The sequence below is a fragment of the Phallusia mammillata genome, chromosome 6 (assembly GCF_965637545.1).
Source record: "Phallusia mammillata chromosome 6, kaPhaMamm4.hap1.1, whole genome shotgun sequence".
Lineage (NCBI taxonomy): Eukaryota > Metazoa > Chordata > Ascidiacea > Phlebobranchia > Ascidiidae > Phallusia > Phallusia mammillata.
In genome coordinates, this window is record NC_137257.1 from 1331813 (window position 1) to 1354250 (window position 22438).

The 22438-nt window shown below is 37.8% G+C and overlaps 1 protein-coding gene across 3 annotated transcripts; it reads right to left on the minus strand.

The window, feature by feature from the left end:
• Window positions 1-1032: 1032 nt before the first annotated feature.
• On the minus strand, window positions 1033-22402 carry LOC145232315 (radixin-like). Of its 3 annotated transcripts, none has more exons than XM_080096909.1 (15): window positions 22313-22402; window positions 14275-14358; window positions 13278-13373; window positions 12839-12943; window positions 11116-11285; window positions 10581-10701; window positions 9311-9420; window positions 7978-8074; window positions 7431-7594; window positions 6491-6621; window positions 5105-5229; window positions 4110-4238; window positions 3547-3657; window positions 2932-3048; window positions 1033-2183 (listed from the first exon to the last, which is right to left on the minus strand). In XM_080096909.1, exons 1-15 carry the CDS (start codon window positions 22322-22324, stop codon window positions 2016-2018), a joined length of 1740 nt encoding a protein of 579 aa, XP_079953035.1. In that variant the 5' UTR covers window positions 22325-22402; the 3' UTR covers window positions 1033-2015. The 3 variants fall into 3 exon arrangements, with proteins under 3 accessions (XP_079953035.1, XP_079953033.1, XP_079953034.1); XM_080096907.1 differs by lacking the exon at window positions 22313-22402 and adding an exon at window positions 16401-16629; XM_080096908.1 differs by lacking the exon at window positions 22313-22402 and adding an exon at window positions 14586-14633.
• Window positions 22403-22438: the final 36 nt, after the last annotated feature.

Genomic DNA, 22438 nt, shown 5'->3' on the forward strand with positions numbered 1-22438 from the left:
ATAATCGTGATAAATCTGTAAAATAAATTATTTCATGTAACAGCAAACCAGATGCGCTGATGCCCCTAATTCCCATTTCACTGGTCAAGCCATTTTTATTTTACTCGTGGATTTAGGCTAACTTATTTAACTAACTTCAGTTTCGTATTCCTGCTTGACCCGACCACTCTGTCATAATGGGGCAGTGACAATTTGGGTGGTTGTAAAACACGACAGACTCGCTTTCTACTTTATAAGCTAATTTGCGACGGTTGTATGCAGGGCAGTTAATTGAGGCAAGTTTGTGTACTTTTACGTCAGCCGCGCAGGGACGATGGCGGTTCCAACGTTTTTTCAGAAACATTTTTCGATTGCCGAAGCATTCTAACACCGGTTACGTGCGAGAGATCAACGAAGATTTCATCCACCGATTGCTTGCCCTTATATTTTGAGCTTGCGTTTTCCCTCTTTCATCAACCAAAATGGGTGCGGTTTGAAATTTTAAAACTGTATTTCTGCATATATTTCAGGTATTTCAACAAACATGGCGAAAATCATTTAATCAACCTATTTTTTGTTTTAAATATTTTTGTTTTTATGGTTCATAAACTTTTTTGTTTTTCAGAAATAACTTCTTGTTATATTACACGTTTAGTAAAAACATTTATATTGAACGGTGGATTGTTTTTTGCAAAGCATTGATGCGATTTTTAAGACTTTTCAAAGACCAAAACGACTACTTGGATATTTTGGTTTTAAAGTGAGATTTGTTATTTGAAACCCTGCTTTTTTCTTTCCAATGCATTGGCGTACTCTGATTTCATTGAGAGAACGTATACATTTTAAAATTATATGAGAAAACAACATTTTTTGTTCTTGTAGGCCACATTTATGTCCCCTTACAGCCGTCAAGCTGCTCAATTAAACGCAAAATAGGACCTTTCTTTGACTTTCAAAAAACAATACATAGGTTCCGACTTGCGAGACAAAATCGTACAACGGCAACTCTTTACCCATTGTGACGTGACGAACAGAGAGCACACGAGCGCCACCGCGTGTAGGGTATGTATTTTATTTTGAGCCTGCAAATGTACAACTCGGCTACAGTGAAACTACGACGCGCTATACACGACTCTCTAACACTTGATGCGGGCGACAGGGGACTGTGACGTCACAACACGCACGTCTGACGTTACAGCGTTCACTTCCGGGTTGCAGAAATCACGTGACGTGAGTTGTGGTGCGGGCAGGGAAGGGGCATGATTGGTAGATGTCGGGGGCGGGGGTGCAATTGCAAAAAACAGCAGGGGGGCGGGGGTGCAATTGCAAAAAACAGCAGGGGGGCAAACTTAACATGAGGCGATTATTACGTCATTGTGAGTGAAAAAGAATTAGTGAACGAAAACAAAAACACGATCGAAGCGCGAAGGGAACAAAGTAAAAGAGAGGGCCGGTCCATTTAATTGCTTTGTACACGAGAATTACATATTTTTTTCTCCTTTCTCCTCAGGCCGTGGAAAAAGAAATAAAACGAAGAAAAATAGATATAGGACTGTTGGGCCGGTTATTACAAACATACACACACGAATATAGATATATGATGTCACTGTAGAAAAGGCATCGTCGATCAATTACAGCAGTACAAATCAGGTGCTTGTTGGGGGGTCGCATCCAGTGGTGGGATTCAGCCGGTTCGCACCGGTTCTATAAAACCATCTCACAAAATGTTATGAGATCAGCGACCGGTTAGCATTACTGGTTACTGTCAATGGACTTTTTGTAACAGAACCGGCTAGCTAAAAAAAGGTGCGCTTAGAAACACGGCCTGGGCATGGCCCGGCTAAAAAGTATGACTTTTGTAATAGAACAGGCTGACAAGAAACTTTGAATCCCACCACTGGTCGCACCCCCCGGGATAAGAGAGAAAAGAGGAGCGAAAGCGCGACCTCCCAATCAAAGCTCTCACAAATCAAAGTGACTTTCATATAATCATCATTATTAGCGGTGACGTAATAAATTGCTGACGTCACCAACGATTACATGCACTCGAACTCGTCGATTCTATGTCTGGTGTTTCCCGAGCGAATCTGCTTCAAGGTCTTGTACTTGTCGCGACCCGCTTTGACATTCTCGGTGTGAATCAAGTCGAGCTGGGATTGGTTGACTTTCTCGTCTCGCATACCGTCCAGTTGGTTGCGCAGAGCCTGAAACATGAAAACGTTTAATGCACGGTATAAGCTGTTACTGCTTCATAAATAATGCCGCGAAGAAAGGTGTTCAAAGGATTGTTTCGAAATATGGCATTTGTATAGGACGTCGAAACGTCAATTGTTTACAATAAAACTGCTGGATAAGCAATACTCGGTTAAAGATTATGCCTGGCAGGAATAGCTTATTTCATGGCGTTTTAAAATTCAATTTTCATTGCTTTTTTTAAATCATAGCACGCCAGGCCCATTGAAGGCGTGTTATAATGAATCAAGCCGGCCATCTAAGCATTCACCACCATATGGCAAGGCACATGCTAAAAAATCTAGCCTGCGGTGGGATTCGAACCCACGACATGAGCTTTTCCGGGACTCACGTTCTACCAACTGAGCTTTTTCGGCTCAGTGGCGAACCCGCAGTTTTTAGATGGGTTTAAAAAACACTAAAAATGTTTGCTTTGTAACTCCTTTTCATTTTCTGTCACAAACATTTTAAGACACGTTTCAACTTAGTTCGTCAAAAACGGCATAAACTTTACGTCGAAGCTTTATAGTTTATACAGACTGACGCAATTTACAAAAGAGTCATTATTTAAAACCGTGGATTCATTGTCAACTTGCATCTTGTTAAAACCAGGGCTGAATTTCCATTGACGTTGCAACAATACAAGCCAATCTCAGACAACAGTTTGGAAGATAACAAAGATACGCGAAGCCAACAATTTTTTATGCAACCATCACTGACCAGGAGTTGCTCTTGTAGTTGTTTATTTTTCTCCGATTCCGTTTGACGATTTTCTTCGCTTCTGTCGTTCTCACCAATCTCGTGGTTGAAATCGCTCCTCGACTGGTCGTCCTCGGTCTAAAGTGAAAAAATCAGTAAATTCCCGGGCATTACCAAGTTTCCAGTCAGATCTTTTCTACTGACTACAACAATAGCATTTGCTTAAACCAGTATTTCCTCACCTTTCTAGGGCTACGGAAAAATAAAAGATAAATAAGATGTGGACAGATTTAAACAAGCAATGAACGAAGATTTCTACTCCAGTTTTGGGTGGGGTTTCGCCGGAATATTCCAGTTTCAAACTGTTTTTGCCTCCTATCGAACCACCAAATCGGTTTAAACCAGAATCGGAGACATAAATTCTAATTGGTAAATCGTGAAGTTTCTTTGCAAACTCGTGAACGATTTTAAATAATGCAATTAGCAGCACAGCAAGTACAGGCGATATCCCGCACGAACTGTATCTGGTAAACTTGTCATTACAGTTATTTCGCAAGGGCAGCTTGAACTTAGTATCTGCTGTTTGTTATTTGCATGAGTTTTTCGTGACATCCTTTAAAGACCACAAACCCTCACCTCAGCCATTGAGTTTTCCTGAGTAGCGTTCACAGCCTCAATCTTGCGTTGTTCGTGAAGATTAATCAGTTCCCGTTCTTTTTCCGAAATCTGACGCTCAGTCTCTTCAGCCTGCAAAAAGCATTCAATAAAACTGAGGCTTTAGTAAGTTTTGGCTTGGGCAATATAAAACAACGCGTTGTTTATTATTAGCATTTGAGACGGGTTGTTTTGCATGAATATTCGCCGCAAGGTAAATCGTACATTAAAATCAGCACAGACAACAGTTAAAATGTAAACTTTCTATAAAAATCCCCCATAAAAAATGAGTAAACTACTGTGGGTTAAGCTACTTGACGTTACATTCCAGACATTGAGAGTGTTATCAAATAGTATTTTCGAACATAGATTTTACGCCCGAATTCCGTACATGTTCGGGAAATTCCGGACGACCCTAGTTTAGCATCTATTGGAAGCAATGAAAATGTTTTAAATTGTTAAGTGCGAAATCGGATAAAGGTTGGGAACCACCAGTTTAAGGCTTTATCCTTAACAAAGGAGTAAGAGAAGAAAGAGGAGCTCACCTTGCTCTTCCACCTCTCACTCTCCTCCGTCTTCTCCTGCTCAATCAACTTTAGCCTCTCAATCTCAGCAAGTTTCGCCGCCACTTCATTTTCCATCGCATATTTCAGTTCTTCATTCTCGGCAGCACGCTGTAAAAAAACAACCATAAAGCGAATGAACACAGTTGAACTGGATCAGTTCACAGCACACCCAGGTTTACAGGGACGTTACAACGCATTTGCAGAGCTTAAATAAATGCTTTGATTCGGTATAACACCCCTTATGATTGGCGTACTATGATTTTTACATAAGGTTGTCATGGTCGCTGGTCTGCATGGACGCTTCAGGGCTGATCCCAGTAATGAACGTTGTTGTACAATTTAGTTTTGACACAACTATGTTTTGTAGGTTGAAAGTAATTACCACAACGTTTTTGAAGACAAGTTTCGTACAAAGGATTTGGATGTAACTTATAACAGTTTAAAAACATAAAATCACGTTCAAGTTCATCGTTACAAAAACCGGGTTCCCGTACTACAGCCAACATAGGTAAGGTGTCAGTTTATTTCGCATGGCATGTAACGTACACACAAGTAGACAGATTTCTGTGAAGAGGACAAGCGTCGATAACCTGGCAACGAAAGATCTATTGCAAATACATTTTCCCCTACCGTAACCCAGAAACCAACAACCTAACCATGACCGATGGTAACCCCGCAAAGTCGTATGAGAGAGACAGAGAACCAACCAAAGTAATATGACCGATGGTAACCCTGTAAATTACTACGACAGTTAGTAATCCCACAAATTGCTATGAAAGAACTGAGGATGCCATTCATCGACCAAATCGATTTCCATATTTAAGATGGCAAAACAGAAAACCACAGGCTGATTTAAGTGTACTAAAAGTTTCAGTTTACCCTAAATTTGCTTTGACCGACAGTAGCCCCATAAAAGTTGGATGGCCGCTAGTGACCCCTCAAAAGTTGTATGACCTCTGATAACACCGACGTACCAGTTCCATCTGACGAGCTTCCTCTTCAGCTTTGAGCCTGAGCTCTTCAATCTGTTTCCTTTCTTCCTCCGCTTGTTTCTTCTCATCTGCAAGTTTCTGTGCCTGTCTCTGTTTCTCCTCAAGTTCTAAGGATAAAAATTCACATTAAAGTTGTAACTATTACCTACATATGGGTTGAGCGACTATCAGTACCTACATACAGTAAACCTAGGTTAATCCGGACCCGTTTGGACCAAAAAAACTGCCAGGAATAATCGATGTAGATTAGTTGAAGCTTTACCCCATTACGAATCATTTGTACCTCAAGTTTTGTCCGGATTACGCGAAGATCCGGATCAACCGATATCGATTAGTTAAAGCCTTACCCCATTACGAATCATTTGTACCTCAAGTTTTGTCCGGATTACGCGAAGATCCGGATCAACCGATATCGATTAGTTAAAGCCTTACCCCATTACGAATCATTTGTACCTCAAGTTTTGTCCGGATTACGCGAAGATCCGGATTAACCGATATCGATTAGTTAAAGCCTTACCCCATTACGAATCATTTGTACCTCAAGTTTTGTCCGGATTACGCGAAGATCCGGATTAACCGAATCCGGTTTAACCGAGGTTAGCTGTATTTTACACCCGAAAACTAACGTCTTAAGTTCTAATACTTATTGTGGACAGTTTATTTTAACGAATCATTCAATCTTTAGAGGTCTGCATGAAGACCTTTAGTCATGTCCCGTTGTTTGGAACACATTAACATACACTTCTGCGCATTGGCATTTGCACAAGAACGTGATATTACGACGCAAATGTAAGCGACCTAGGGTTTGAATCCAGTAGGCATTTCTTTACCCAAACCCTGAAAAACTTTTGAAACTCTATGGTTATTTCTGAGTCTTTGTGGTATGTGGAGCACAAAATAGTATCGTTTGGCTTATAAATAAAAGTTACACGCTACAGCGGTCTGGCGGTTTGTCTTGACAAAATAACAGCAATCGCGATTTTGTGTCCATTTATGGAAACACAACGTAATCGCGTGTTTGTTAAAAGTAACTAAAACGACAGGTTTGATTCATTGAGGAATTATAGGACTTCCCACAACAGGATATTGTCGCCTACACTTTCCATTACGTACTAACACCTACATATATAATAGAGCCACTTTTGTTGTGTGAATGATACTTACTTCTGAATATAGTTCGTTTTAAGATTTATGCTTTTCTTCGCATAATATTCAATTTTTCCTAAAAGCCCCTTAGGATAAAACATTATGCAACTGGTTTGGGGTGTTACAAATACCTGACAAAGTGTAATTACTTTTACGGTGGCGGTGCGCTGGATCAAATATGTTACAAGAAGTTAACACAACACATGAGATGTTGATCCCTACCTTCCCTGTACTTGATGTTATCAGCCTCATACTCCTCCATTCTCTTCAGCAGCTCGGCCGTCTTCCTTTCTGCCTCCAATTTTTCCTTCTCAATCTGCGCTCTTTTGGTCTTTTCCCGTTCCAACGCTTGTCTGCGTGAAATAATCAAAACGTTAGCGAATTTTTTACTAAAGTTTAAGGAAAACTACATTAAAATCAAAGTGCAAACAAAGAGACAATGATAATGTTCTGTTTGATCAAAGGGGTTTATGACGTCATCAATATATAACAATACATGAATAGTAGAGATGTTTGCGTTCGAATTAAACTCTGAATGCTGGTAGTTTTATTGATGTTGTTTAGTGGGAGCGCAAAATATTTAAATCGGTGTTACCTAAAATCTTACATTACACAAGATACATTACAGCAAGCAGCTACAACCGTTAGCAGTGATTTCCGACTTCGTATTTCAGTACAGTTTGTTGAGGTTAGAATTATTACATCATATGTCTTAATTTGGTAACAATAAAGTAGCACCATGAACGTAACCTACAGATAGTGCTATGTCGCTATTTGGTCGCTATTCAAACCAGCTGACACAAACCACTAATACGCACGATAATGTTGGCCTGCGAAGTTGTACTATTTTGGCACAACAAGTAAACTGGAACAGAGTTGTAAACGGACCTGAAATCGGAGCCCGAACCCGAAAGTTTGATTGGCAGACCTATACTTAAAGCCTCGGGAAAGACCAAGACAATAAACAAAATAGGAGAGGTCCAGCAACCGGTTATTTAGCTGGTTAAATATTAAAAAATACTGACACAAAGTGTAAAGTCATGCCCGAATCAAGCCGTTTTTAAGAAACCTAAGCCTGGCCCGACTTACAACTTTGAACTGGCACTCGGTGGTCGAATGGTTGCCGACCTCTGGTTTAAACTCTACAAAACGGGTTCCCTACCTTTCCTGTTGTTTCTGGTGCTTTTCCTCGCGAGATTGAGCCTTCATCTGTTGAACTTCGATGGTGTCGGGTTTTCTTCGTCTCATATAAAGTTCGTGGTTTCCCATACACAGCGCCAAGATGCGTTTGTTGATGCGTAACCGCTCCACGTAGAAAACGAAATCCTGCAGAGAGTTTTGTGCTGTTATAACGTGGTTGTAAGCACCAGGGGTCACTAGAGAGCACATTTGCTCGTGTTTTCGTGTCACGTTCTAATTTTTGTGAATTAAATCGCTACAGGTACCGCATCTGTTGTTAGAAACGATTGCGCTTAGGCATAACTACAACAGACGTTTAAATAAACACGTTAAGAGGTCGGACAAAGCAAACAGATAAATACGCCTGACAAACAATTAATGTTTTGCAATTCGAAAACAGACTAGGTCCATAGTTATAAGTTTTACCTGTACAGGAAGTATTTTTACTCCAAGTATTTGTTTTGGGATTGACACAGAAAAAGTTTCAGAATTACATCTCAACGTAATCACATGCGTCTAATTCAACTTACCGGAGCTTTTTTGTCGATTGGCTTGATCACAAATTTTCTGTCGTTGAAAGAGATATTTCGTATTTCACTCCATGGGAATCCGATCTTCGGTGTCAGTCTGTAAAACACAAGACAGATTTATGGCAACTTTTCACACTAATTCACACAAGATTATCCGGATAAAGGATGGGATTTACTGGATCTCATAGCATTACGATCGTTTCGTCTGCTTAAGGTTTCGTCTGCTTAAGCCTTAAGCATTCTACATCGTTTCGTCTGCTTAAGCCTTAAGCATTCTACATAGCCATTTGTTGTTTGTCCGCCGTATGCCAACTGAATCCACTGAAACGTGACAACTCACTATTTTTATCGTTAACAAATTATTGCTCAGAGTGCAAAGTTGCAAAATTTATTCGTTTGTTAGTTAAAGTTTATTCTTTTTGGGTGAAAAATAAATGAACACAGCAATACGACTTAATGATAAAACCCTGTCATCTGTAAACACACATGAATTTGCTTTTACACAAACGTTCAACCTTGGCTACTAGCCAAGTTAGGTGAGGTTTTGTACGAGAGGCCAGTGCATGGTTTGCTTGACTGAGTACAAAACAGTTGGAGTAAAAGTCACATGTTTAGGTCGTTTGGGGAGTTTAACACAATTGAAGCAACAGTTTTCGCTCATTATGTGTAAATTGACTCTATACTTGCGGTGCAGAATGAAAAAAAAAACAGTTTAAACGTTTCTGTAGACCCCCCTTATAGAGTGTACGCACACAGGTAGTAAATCTTATTGCCATGGTGTTTTAGTGGGGTCTGCATTTAAATAAACCCCATATTTAATAGAACTAATTCTATACACCTGATGAAATTCAATCAATTAAAACCACAAAAAAGTTTATTTATCTTGATTCACCTACAATTTGGTCCATATCATTTTCTATTTATTGAGTTGAAATATTGGCCATGTTTTCCAACCTACTTACTTATCTATAAATCTTGTAAAACATCCTGATTTAATGGGCACCACAAACATTGTTCAAGAGTTTTAATCAAAGCCAATATTTGTTTGATGTTATGTTAATTAGTGGTTCACAGACTACATCATTTTTGTGTGTTTAGAAAGATATCACATCCTATAATACTTGACTTTCTGTGTGTGTTTTACATAGTTTTGTTGCATATCAGAACAACACAGCGTGGTAACAGTAATTCAATATCTTCATGCGGTTTTATTTGGTCATCTTTTATCAGGTGATGTTTTAGTAACTTTCGCTCAGTTTTGTTCTCCCAGGTTTCTTTGGCTGTAAGAATTCTGTCGAAATTAGGGCACTTCGAGATAAAGTCTTACACTTACTTGTCATTCTTTTCATAAACGTTGAGGCCCAAAGCATCAACACCGAGGTAGAGACTGGTCTTCTTCTTGTTTTGAATTTCAAAGTAGTTCACCCCATACATTTCCAAGTCCTGCAAATTACAATGCATGGCATTAGGGCTTCAGGGCAAAATGTAACCAGATATGCTAACAGACACTGGTTGAATTGCATGCAGGGCACAAACACAAGGGTGTAGCCTTCTCAAACAAAAAGATCTCTATAAATAAATGTTTGTGGGGATCAACTCTAAATAACTTATTACAGAGCTCTTCTGGCATTTGTATTTTTGTACCAATGTTTCAACAGCCTATAATGAAAGCAACCTGTATAGGACGTTGAAAGATCGGTACAAAAATACAATAGCCGGAAGATCTCCATGAGGTTAATATTATGCATGAGAGCAAAAGCTTATCTAACTTACTATGACGTGTTAAATTTGAAAAAGTTTAAACCATATTTTCTTGGCCAAATAGGTGGAATAAACCACCATTAGACAAAAAAATTCTTATGAAAACATATGTTTCAAGAAAGAAGACTCATAATTGCATCCAGGCATTGATGGAAACATATTTTGTACTTTGTAATATTAAGCAATATATCAGCTGAACAAATTCAACCTGACAACACCAAGCCCATTTTTTTTAAATTTTCCAAAATAGAGCATAATAATGATGATGCTTAGCACTTGACTGATCAGCAAATCAGTTTCTATTCTATGTTGTTTACTTAACTTTATATGCAGTCCAAATTAGGTAAAACATGAAGACATGTAAACATTCTTATCTTAAATTTACATGTAAAACAAGCAATCGGTTGCCTAACCCTTGGAAAATTATATTATACTTTCTCTTTATCTATATTCTACTCAATTTGGCCAACTTTTGACTTGTTTTATGAGGTGGCAATATGGTAAAAAACAAGCAACTTAAAATGCAAGTTACATATTTTAATCTTTACTTTATTGCATTTGGAGATACACTTTTCAAAAGAATTGCTTTATGTGTAAATAACGAGTTAATTTTGTGGCTAAATAGACAAATAATTTTTATTTTTGCTTATCCAGGCTGATTTCGAGAATTACATACCAAATAGACTGAATACTTTACAATATTGCAATATTCTGATTAATCTAAAACTGTTTCACAGCTACAAAAAGGAAAAAGTCCAATTACACAACAAGTACCAATAAATACTGATAGCATGTATTGGGTTTTTCTTTTCTGTGTCAGTATTCACAATTGTGTAAGTTACCTGTGCGATTTTGAGGTACTCGATCATTGCATCCTCTCGTGGCATGATCCCGTGCTCAGCGTGCCAAGTCTGAATCCTCTCTTCCCATTGATCTTTGGTCATCTTGTGCTGACTCGAAACCCTGTTTAAAGCAAGTATGTCAATACAGGCGTGAATGTGTAGCTAGAACAATTTCAGCATACAGATACATTTCATTAGTACACATGGTTCGTAATTAAACACTTAAGCTCTGGAAATATAACCTGTGAAATTGACAAAAGACCCAATTCTAAATGATTGTTGTATGATTTAGCATCTACTATGTAGTATATCAGAGAGAAATGAAAATGTTCATAAGGAATACTTCCTAATGTTTGTTTCTACTGAATGTGGTGGGCAGTACTTTGCCCTGTGCCAATATTAAATTGCCTAGTCACTGCTGCCAATTTAAACTCAAATGCATGCTTTGCACAACTTACCAATCTATCGCAAGCACATTAAAAAAAACAGGACAATTTTTTTCCATATCGAAAGATTTTATGTAAAATACACCAACCTTTCTGGAAGCAGACGATCGTTGGCCAGATATCCACTCTTGTGCTTGTCCGGATCATATGTTGCATATTTAGCTTGTACAGCATATGAAGCGAGCAGAACTGATGTTTCTGGTGGGCAGTAGGTCTCATCAGCTAAAATACTGTCTTTCACTTGAAGGAAAAACAATCTCTGCAGAAAAAAGTTTTTTTGTTAATAGTTGGTACAGAGTAATCTGGTTGAAGTATATTTTACAATCACGAGTCACCAGAGACTCAGTACGAGAGATGGAGAGATTCTATTTGAATAACATACTGATAATTTCTATCACTTAGGTGAAATATATATACTTGTACACAAAAAATGGTGGATGACTTCAGACTTGTCAAGGAAAATGGGGCTTATGGGAACAACAACTTTGATACTTTATCCTTAAATATGCTAATACACATAGTAGGAACAATTTTTCATTGAAGTTAATGTGTAATAAATCAGTGAAATGTTTGCTTGAAATAAAAGTCATGATAAAAAGGTCCTGGGCAGAAGTATTTTTTTTAAGTTAAATATGTAAGAATTTTTTACAAACACAAACTAAGGAGTGTTTAGTCAATCCACAAACAATTTAAAATTCCTGCGGCACCATATTAAGAAAACAGCAGCCACTAAATTTGCTCTTTAGTAAGTGCACTAGAATGTATGCACATGGTAGCGTTGTCATGTGGCATTACCGAATAGTTTGGTTATGCTAAATTGCCCGAGGAGATATTTAGCTATTCCGCTGCTATGCAACCAATGTGCAACTGATAACAGCATTGGTATGTTGACATTTCACCCCAGCAAAGTGCAATACCAGGTATCCATATAATATTGACTGGGACACTTATAAAAAATTTATCATACTTGCCAAATATCTTCCCAACTACTGATAAATGTCTTCTCAAATTCAATGTATTTTGATCTTAACAGGAAAATTTGAGAAAGCAATGATACTTTTGCTGGCAAGTGTCTTCTAAAGTTAAAGCTACTTTTATTTTAACCAAAAATTTGACAACGTGATAATGTTTTAGAAATTTTAAACTTCAATTTAGTCAAATAACTAGCTCAACTGACAGAAAAAGTGTTATTTTTATTTGTTGGAGGTTAAATTGAATCCCATCAAACATTTAATGCAGTTTAGATGCAGGACTCATGGTAAAGTTCAATCTCATACAAAGCTACTTTAAATAAATCTGCATTCTAGATGAAGGTCTAGACATTTCAGCAGGGAGCACATGCATTAAATGATCCCAGTGGGCCAATTGAACTAAGGTTGAAACAGTTCCTAGTTAATATATAACTGTGCAATGGTACATGCAGCCCGTGTAGCAAAGTCAGAACAAGATTTACCTACATACCCTTTAACATATGTGTGTTGTAATGTTAAGGACAATTTGTCATGAATAAATGCTATCATAACTGCACCACAAAATGGTATATAATTGAGCTTGTACGGGTAAACTTTAATAAGGGGTTAACATTAATGTAGTTTTTATCAGTTTGTTTCGAGAGGCCCCAATCATATTAACTTTAGCACAAAGCACCTTTTTTATAAGTTTTGGCTCCAAACCTTAAATCCATGGAAGTACAAAAGTTTTTAGTCCCCTTTTTCACAACAATTTTTCCCAATTTAAAAGTTATTTTTGTAGGTACATGCACAGACATAATCAGCAAATATTGATCCTAAGCTTCAGTACTTGGGTTCCCACCTGTGTTATGTCTTGAATCAATTCTTCAGCAACATCTTCCGGGAAAAACTTGGCACGAAACTTAAATTGTAAAATTGCATCCTTTCGTACATCTTGCTGTTGAACCTATTTAAGAAATTTATAAGTGTAACCAGTGATGGAATTCAATTTTTTTTTCAGCCGGTTCTATCACAAAAGTCATATTTTTCAGCCAGTTCTATCACAAAAGTCATATTTTTCGGCCGGTTCTGTTACAAAAAGTCTATTGACAGTAACCAGTAATGTTAACCGGTTCGCTGATCTCATAAAATTTCCTGAGACAGTTCTATAGAACCGATGCAAAATGGCTGAATTCCACCACTGAGTGTAAATTTTAAAAGCTTTGTACGTACAATAACATAGTCGGCTAAGTTAAACTGCTGTATTACAGACTGTAAAGTTGATGTATTGCAGACCATACCTTTTTGTTTAACTTAAGCCATGTTGCGTAGCCTTTTGAATCCACATACTGCAGACCAAAGAACCAAATTTCTCGGAGTCCAACTGTTTTTACAACCTACAAAAAGAAAGAAAAAATACCAGTTAAATCAGGTAACTCAATATTCCAATAATGAAATACCCCACTGGTTTACAATGGTCTTTGAATGTTTTTATTTTTACTGATTTTTTATATTTTTATAGATACATACATAACATATATATATATAACTGTTTTCATCATTTTAGCACGAGCAATTTTGGCGAAAGGTAAAATATGAACAAAACCGATACAGTGAAGTGAGTTAAAAAATGTCTTTGTATGCCACGACTAAGGGGAAATATTATACAGAATCATTTGCAACAGAATGAGATGATCTGTACTTCGAGGAGGCAATGGGTTAACTGTAGCCTAAAGTCTGTAATTACATATCGCCGCAAAGGGTTTACACCGTGGAGGCCTTTTTGGCACAGTTGAACAGCATCAAGGGACTTCAGTTAATAAACAAAAACGGCACAAGTCCCTTTCAAGAGCGTCGCTTAACACGAGTGTCTGTGCGCATTATGAAACATGACACACACTTTGTACAGTATTTCTTGAGCCGGCATTTGACAATGGCCGGGTAAAGGTGAAAATACTTGAGCGTAAAAATACTACAAAGTCACCTTAACTATTTTATTTCACATTCTATGATTCTTTAACAATAATACTGTTGAGCAAAGGGGTTTCAATGTCTTTTCTTAATTAACATTGTATTGCTGTCAAAAATTGTTTTGCATTTAACATTTTACCAATCAAATCACCTCAGATATAAGGAACAAAAAAGGCTCATAAAAGAACACATCAGGCTAAAAATGCCCAAGAAAATTGTGACTTCTTGTTTTAACTTTCATGTGCCGAGCATGATATGTTGAAACAAGATTTAAAAAGCAAATTTAATCTAGTGCCTTCCCTACAAGCCTAACAAGTGGAATCATACCTGATCGAAAAGTTGCTTGCCTGTGGTGCTGGGCTGAATGGCAAACTCCAACTCCGCGTCCATCGTAGTGACTCGAACATTGATCTAAAACAAGAAAGTATCAATTTATTTTAAAGTCACAAAACGAAAACATTGAATTCACCACTTTATGTTTGATAGTTTCAGTCTAGCTTTAAGTTAAACCTTTTGTTAACAGTTCAACAAGAAGGCCATGCTCACATGGCAAAAAGCAATACAAAGCAATAAAATTACATCAGGTTGTGTGCAACATTTTGAACTACATCAAGGTTATACACTAAACTAATTTTTACATCATAGCCTTTGAAAGATTTTCCCTCAACCATTCTTCTGCCTTGCTCTTTTCGAACTAACTACTCTCAGAGAAGGCAAATGCTCATATGGCATTGTTTGAGTCATAATTGCATTAAATTGGAAGAAAATAATACCGCTTATGACATAATTATGGGTTAGGAAACAACCTTTAGATGATGGCACCTAATAAGGCTGATTTGGGACTAGTTCTAAGCGTGTGATCAGGAGGCATTTTTAGACTGGGTTTAAAAAAAATAAGAAAACAATCAGTAATAAAACTACTTAAGCAGGTAAAATACTGTTGTGTATTATTTCTTTGTTTGTGGAAATTGGTGAAGCATGAATGTATATTATGTACAGCAGTTCCTTATTTTGCGAAATAACTCTCCATGAAAAAAGTTGGCAAGTGTAAGAATTATATAAACTTCAAAAAAGTTTACTTGTATTCACTCTGTATGTGAAAAATGAAGCCACGCACTGGATTGAAGAAGAGTTTTAAAAAAGATTGAAACTTGAACAGAAAGAAATAGAGTTTGTAGTGAAAGGGCTGGTGATACAAAAGCAGACGAAGAGCGAATCCAAACACCGTTTGTTTTCTGGTACGTGATCATTCGCTGGGCCAATGTCCTTTTCATTTCAGCTCAACCACGAAGTGTTTGAGCGCAGCAGAGCAAAACCACTTTACCAAAAGCGTCCATCCACGCATAACGAGGTGGTCTTGATTGAAAAGTCGCGAATACCCGCTGATGCAGAACGGAGAATGTTTCGAGTAGATAGCGGGACCGCCGATCTATTACGCATTCAGCACACATATTGTGACGTCATAGGCGGTCGCGTCGCAGTTACGCCTTTGGTAAAACGTCCGATGTGGTGTTTGCCAAAGGGGCGTAAGGTTTGGACGTTATCACGCATGTCATAAAGCGGTTACATACTGAAACTTACGAAAAAATGTTGAATGCGGTAAGATACAATTGAGAAATGGATTTTGCGACATGAAGGGCAGGGCGTCGAACAGAACATGACGTTCACTTCTAAATCTGACTCAAGCCCAACCTTTGTTGCTTAGTAATTGTTTAAATGCCAAATCTATGATGAAATGGTAAATAGCAAACGTCGCGTACCACGTAGTTGCCATAGCAATACAGGCTAAACAAATCAACGTGCCAAGAATGTCAGAGTAAAAAGTTTTGATTTCGAGAGTTCCACAGGTGTTTTCATGTTCATGCGCAAAGATTGTTTAAAAAATCATTTCCAGATAGTTTTTCTAGACCAAAAGGTCAAATTGTTGTTTATCCCTGTGGCACTGTTTTGAGAACAAAATTACGCCCAACGTATTTTTACACAATACAGAATAATCCTGCATATCCAACAACTTTTTGTTCACTTTATATTTACCCCTAAGGTATGCCAAGTTCATCCCTATAACTTTGTTTTCGACAAAATACCGTCCAACTAGCGTTGAATTGTGGCTACTTAAGATGACAATACAATGCTGTTTCGATGCCCCCAATAACAATGCAGTTTTGTCACTAATACCACCTGTGCATTTTCGGCTAATTCGAGCGATTTCAGTTTTGTTTCGTAGAACAATACGCGGAAGAAACCAGAGCCTTTGTTTTAAAGTTAGCAGTCGAGCTTCAATGACAAGTGTTAACTGGGCTGGTCTTTCTCGGGTGTGACTAACCCGAACAAAGTTGTTTACGTCTGTACAAGTCTATACAGCACCACATACCTACGTCAGTGTAGTCTGGGAGAAAAGGAACGAAGGTTGTACTACGTGATACAGAAGCAATCTGATAGTTTGCAAATATTACCTGTTTTTGTATTTTCTTGCAAACTTTACGCTGGTAACGACGAGGATCCACCCTGTATTTCGTCACACCGAACATTGTGACTTCATAAACACGCACACCAGGTCACAATGGGGTATAATATCAGAGACTTTATCGTTAAGACCAGTAACAAAGCAACCAATTTTCGGGGAAACTTTGTCTAAAATTTGCCACGCAAGCCACTGATTGAAGCAAGATGTTTAAAAGAAACAAGAGATAGTCAGGATAATGAACAATAACTGACATAAATGAAAAACCAAACCTGAGGCTTGTTATATGGGTTCCGCACACAAGACCAAAAACACAAATTTAAGTACCACGCCACGTGACAACCCCGACAACCAATCAGCGCGCGAGAAATAAAATTGAACCGATCTGACGCGCGAATCGAAGTTGATTGAAAGTTCACAACACAACGCAATGCATTGTCACTTCAGGAACAAACATTTCATTGTTTTTGCATCAACATTAGTCAGAGTTGTCTACCAGGCCACTGGAGAATCATGACAGCGTGGAAATAGTGGGTTACTGATGACTTTGTCAAAGGGAGCGCGAATCTATCTTGCTCCTGTCAAGTGTTTTAACGAGATGAGGAAGTAGGGAATAGTACGGGGTTATATTCGCTCGATTATTGGATAATCAGTCATGGCGAAAGAAATCGATTTATCAGTGTTGTATTGGCTTGCGAACCAACTATCGAAAACATTTACAGAATGTACTGTACCTAAGGAGAGAAACACCTTTGGACATCAATTTCTTGTGGGTTGGGGTTAACACTTGGTTAGGTACATTTCATGTTCAATGCGTTCGTTTCAAATGTTGGTATTTCAATAAATAGGGTTCAACAAACTTGGGTGCAATTTTAAACAGTTGGCCAGTTTACAATACAAACTGATAATGATTTGCTTTTAAAGCTGATAATATTTCCGACAAATTTGCTAACAAATTTAAAATTATTTTTTTACATTTCAAGTTGATATAACCAGGAACTATATGGTGTAGTGTAGATCGAAAACCATTGTAGTTTGCCATTGCCAAGTCACTATTGGTCCGTAAATAGCAAATACTTCAAATAACTCGAGTAACTGAGTCTCGTTTAGTCGTTTACTCTCTGGTCAACAAATACACACAGAGAGCCGGCAACAGACGCAATCGCAATGTCGTTGACCCAAGGCCAAGAGAAAACGTTGACCTAGTTGCAACTTTATCAAGTGGAGCAGACTTCCTGATCTCGCTCTGCAAACAAGGCGTAGCATCCAATCAACTGGATCATCAAACATCAGAAAATCAGGAATCAACGCAATTTAGTGAGCGAATCGTTTGCAAAGTTACAAGTTCTTTAACCAAAAAAGAGGTGTTTTGCATAACTTTACTCCAGTTGGTAGAAAAACTTATAAATCTGCAACGTTTGTTTAGTATATTGAACGCAATTTATAGTTAAATGTTGCTGCTTGTATTTCGACAACTTAAATTGGTTTGTCTGCAGTTAGTTTCCTGTTCCAGACCACTCACATTGTGTTTTAATGACGACATAAACACCATTGATAACCAACGATTCCGACATTTACAGAAAACAAACAATATTTCTAAAATAGTTCGACATGACAATACCGACTGTTGAATCACAATACTCGCCTTATGACATCACAAACCATTTACGTTTAAGATCAAAACCTCAAAAACGAATCAACTTCCTACAGATTCAGCCTTAACGATCTTATAACTGCGGCAACCAACAATAACTTGCTCTAACCGTGAGTATAACGGGCTTGTTTATGATTTCCAACATTATCAAACCGTTTTCCCACGTTTTTCAGTAACCTCCCGTGGCTTTGCTCTTACAAAAAGAGTTTTATGAAAAGGTAACACGCCAGCGAACAAAAGGGCCAACAATCGTGTAGAAGAAAACTCTAATTCCATTGCTATCGATTAAAGTCGTGAGCACTTACGTAATAAACTTGTCTCAAAGACAAATTTTTGCAACTATTTCAAACGTAAAGCGACACTGAGTGGCAAAATTCGTTGAAAATCACAAGGTTGGCTTAAAAGCAAACCAGTTCAAGGTCGTGCTCAAAGGCCTGTCAGTTTATCAGTTTGACCTCTAATGATGTTTAATGACATTTTACATCAAAAACATTCGTTCTAACAACGTCATTGCGGTCACGATTTTAGTTCTTTTGCTACATAAACAGCAAGCCGTCATAGCCAAGGCAAAACGAGGCTTTTCAATGTTCACACGCCTACTTTCTGCAACATGACAACTACTAATAACCTAAACAAGTTATAAATGAAAAACAAATTGGAATTTTCTCAAGCTTTTCACAGACAATTGCGGTCAAATTTGTCTTGTTGGGCTTATACCAACTTCAAACGTTGGTTTACTATACTGCCAGTTGTCGAGGGGTGCCCTATATTTGCGCCTTAGATTATTTAACCATAATCCAAAATACTCTTGTACTAAAGTTGCAAGGACTGGCAATGCAGTGTACATCATCAAGCATTCTACTGTCAAAAACCTGCCATTTAACTAAGCGAACTCCAGCTCTGAACATTCCAATCTAATTACTGAACTCTCGTTTGCAGATTACGAAGTTTGCTTATTGTGTCGTTCTATTGATTGTTTGTTTCCCCACGTAGTTAGCATGCACACGCTACCTTTGAATCGGTCGGGAACGCAAGGACGTCCCCTTGCAATATGCAAGCGAACCAGCAGTACGGATGCCATACATTATTGATGTTGATTAAACGCACTGGGAGGCTGCCTTGATGGCTCGGGAAAGCTTTATTAAAAATGTACGTTTACAACACAGTGTTTTCGCAGAGTATAATGGGTATTAATAAGGGCCCCAGTACGTTGTACATGTGGTTTTGTAAAGTGCACGGTTGTCGTGACCGGTTGGTATTTACCCAAATTATCGTTCAACTGGTGTGGTAGGTTGAACGATAATTTGGTTAAATATGCAATTTGTTGGACGAAACGTTTGTTCACTATTGAGATGGTATGATACAATAACCTATTTTTCAACATAGCGATTCTTTGACGCATATTTAAATGTTGGTTAGGTTAAAACAAAATTGTCCTGTGTAGTAATCCGTAAAAACGTTAAGAAGATGCTCACTTTTTGGCCATCAACAGAAAGAACCTGGGTCATTCGAGTTTGTTACACCCATCGAGCGTAACATGAAGTCGTTCGATCAATAAACCTGATTTTATGGTTCCACTGCTTGTAAATTAGGTGATTTATAGACAATAGACCAACGAGTAATAGAGGTTTTATGGCTAAACTAGTAGACATCACGACAAACCCTACGATGTGACGCATTTATAGAGGTCAATTCAAGGATTAGGCTTTGCCTTTACGTTTCCTTGTTAAGCTTACTAACGTTGTGACGTCACAATGCATTCTACGCCCGCAAACAGAATGACGTCACATTTATCGTACCCGACTATTTTAAGCTTTATGTGTTGTATTGCCGATTATAAGCACAATATAATATAAGCCTTAAATTGGTAAATAACACAGCAAGATCTGACTGGAACAGAAATCCTTGTGTGTTTTATCCATCACCAACCCTCTGAGCGGAGCGTTTGAAGTAAAAGATAAAGTTCATCAAAGACCGCAGAAGGCAACGTACTAAAACCCTACTTGTGGAAATAAGACGAAAACATGTACGGTATTTACATTCATGGTTCAGAAATTGTTAGTGACCTTCAGTAACCCATTTCTAAAGTGCGTGTGGTAACAGAAGATACCACGAACAAATATTTTCATAAAGAGCGCGTATAGGCAGCCACCACATTTGAAAATTTATCAATTTCCCAAGCCACAATACACAGCGAAGGCAATTTGTCACGTGGGAAGCATCGACCAATCAAAAAGCGACAGTCGTTGTAGCGAAACGGAAGTAATCGACTGTCGTTGTTGGAAAGTGATTCCCGTCGCTCACAAGCTTGTTGTTGGAATAAGAAGGCAAGATAAAAATGTAAACTGCGTGCATCTCCCGGGAAAATCACTGCGTAATTCGATCCAAGTCAAATTCCCACACTGCAATGCTGGAATGTGTGGCAAGGTTCCAGATATTTTTGGTTGTGCGCTATCTACACATTGGTGTTACACACGGCAAAGTATGCAAGTCTAAAGTTGTAAACGCTGGACGTTGATGTTACCTAAGATATGTACGCCACGATCAAAACTTCGCTTTGCAAAACGTTCTCGGAGTGCTACAATTTCATGGCATAAAGTTCCGATTTGTTATACACGGCAAAGTAAGCAAGTTTTAAGTTGTAATGTAGGACGTACGTTGTACAAAATACACATGCTACATATGATATGTACGCCACGATCAAATTTTCGTTTTCTTGAAAACTTTGCAAAACGTGCTCGCAGTGCTACAACTTCGTGGCATAAAGTTCCGATTTAAAGGAGGTGTCATGTTACACCGAAAAAGGCGGCACAATACAAAACCTCTTAGGCTACTTTGGTGAAGTCTTCAGTTCATCAATGATTTCCGAATAATTAGACACCAACAACCAAAGAACGACGAGTAACGCACAAAAAACAAAAGTAATGGTGTGCGGTGAACCGAGACGGCATTTACTGATCCGTTACGTGACGTCATGCAGTTTATTTTCAACAACCGGCAAGCATTCCTGAATTTTCTCGTTCAAACACATTCCGACAAAGGCTTATTTAGTTTGTGCGGTCTCGTCAAATGTTACCGGTACTTGGGTAGTAGTTGCAAGTACAACCTACATTTTGTTGCACCTCTGTGAACGTTCACAGTACTAAAACACTTTTCATTCCTTCCATTCTGTCAATGAAACTTGCTTTCATTCTAACTCAATTCTTGATTACCATTTTATATATTTTTCACCCAAAATCTACCAGATTATGGTAATATTCATTGTAGTTTAAATGAATAATTTAATATCTTTGAAAAGTGGGAAATTTGTTTGGAATATAGCTTCGGTTGTGAATAGCAGCTAATGCTGTTCAGTTGTTTTGTTCTTTGGTCTTGTCTTTGTCACCAAAAGCACATTTGTAACTTTTTGGCATCAACAGTAGAATTATGAAAGTTAAGAGAAAACTTTTAATGTATATATAGCAACCAAGTTTCTAATTGTGTATTATTCTAACCAAGACTAGACCTGCTTGAACAGTTCTGAAACTATTAATAGGCAAATTTAAAGGAAACCTTTCCTGTCAGTTCAATAACAAAAAAATTGATATAAGTAAAAATTACAACAAAATGTTTTTTTAATCAGTTACAGTCGGTGCTATTTGTAAATTTTGTTTGTTTTCATGTTCAGGACTTTTACAACCTGTTGAAATGAGGTTGGTCAAAATTAGGCAGTGTCATTTTTGGATCTTTGACAAGACTTTAAAATTAGGTATTTCACATTTGTAGTTGGAGTTAAGCGCTCACACATAAAGTTACCTAGGTAAGGGTTGGGCGAAGTAGGGTTGGACTCATTAATTATTAACGGACAGCACCGAACCTGTTGAACACAGCGAGCTCAATCCTCTTGTTTGCATTTCGAAACTACTCTGTTTGCGTTGGGGTTTGGCATTTGCTAAGCACAGTGGCCTGATTTACTCCATAAATCACTAAAAGTTATGTTTTAACAAAATTAGCTGTTATACAATGTACAAAATTCCTGTTGCTTTTGGGTTTGTGTGTTTTTTTCTCTTCTAATGTCAATGTTACATGAGTCCATATGACTTTGACCCAAAGTTATGATTTTATTAGATTTTATTCAAACATCACAAATTCTATAATGCCTACAGTGGAATCAAATGTTCTCATCAAATACAAAGTAAGTTATACATTCATTGTACACCCTGGGTTATATTATAATTTAGACAACAGCGTATTAGTAAAGAGTTACTTACTACTTTCGGCATCTTGGAAGTGTCTTCTGATCCAAATTGATGAGACAAACAGGAATTCTATTATCAATTAACTTTATTCTATTTTTATCGCCAGCTGAAAAACATAAAAACGTGTTATTTTGTCAC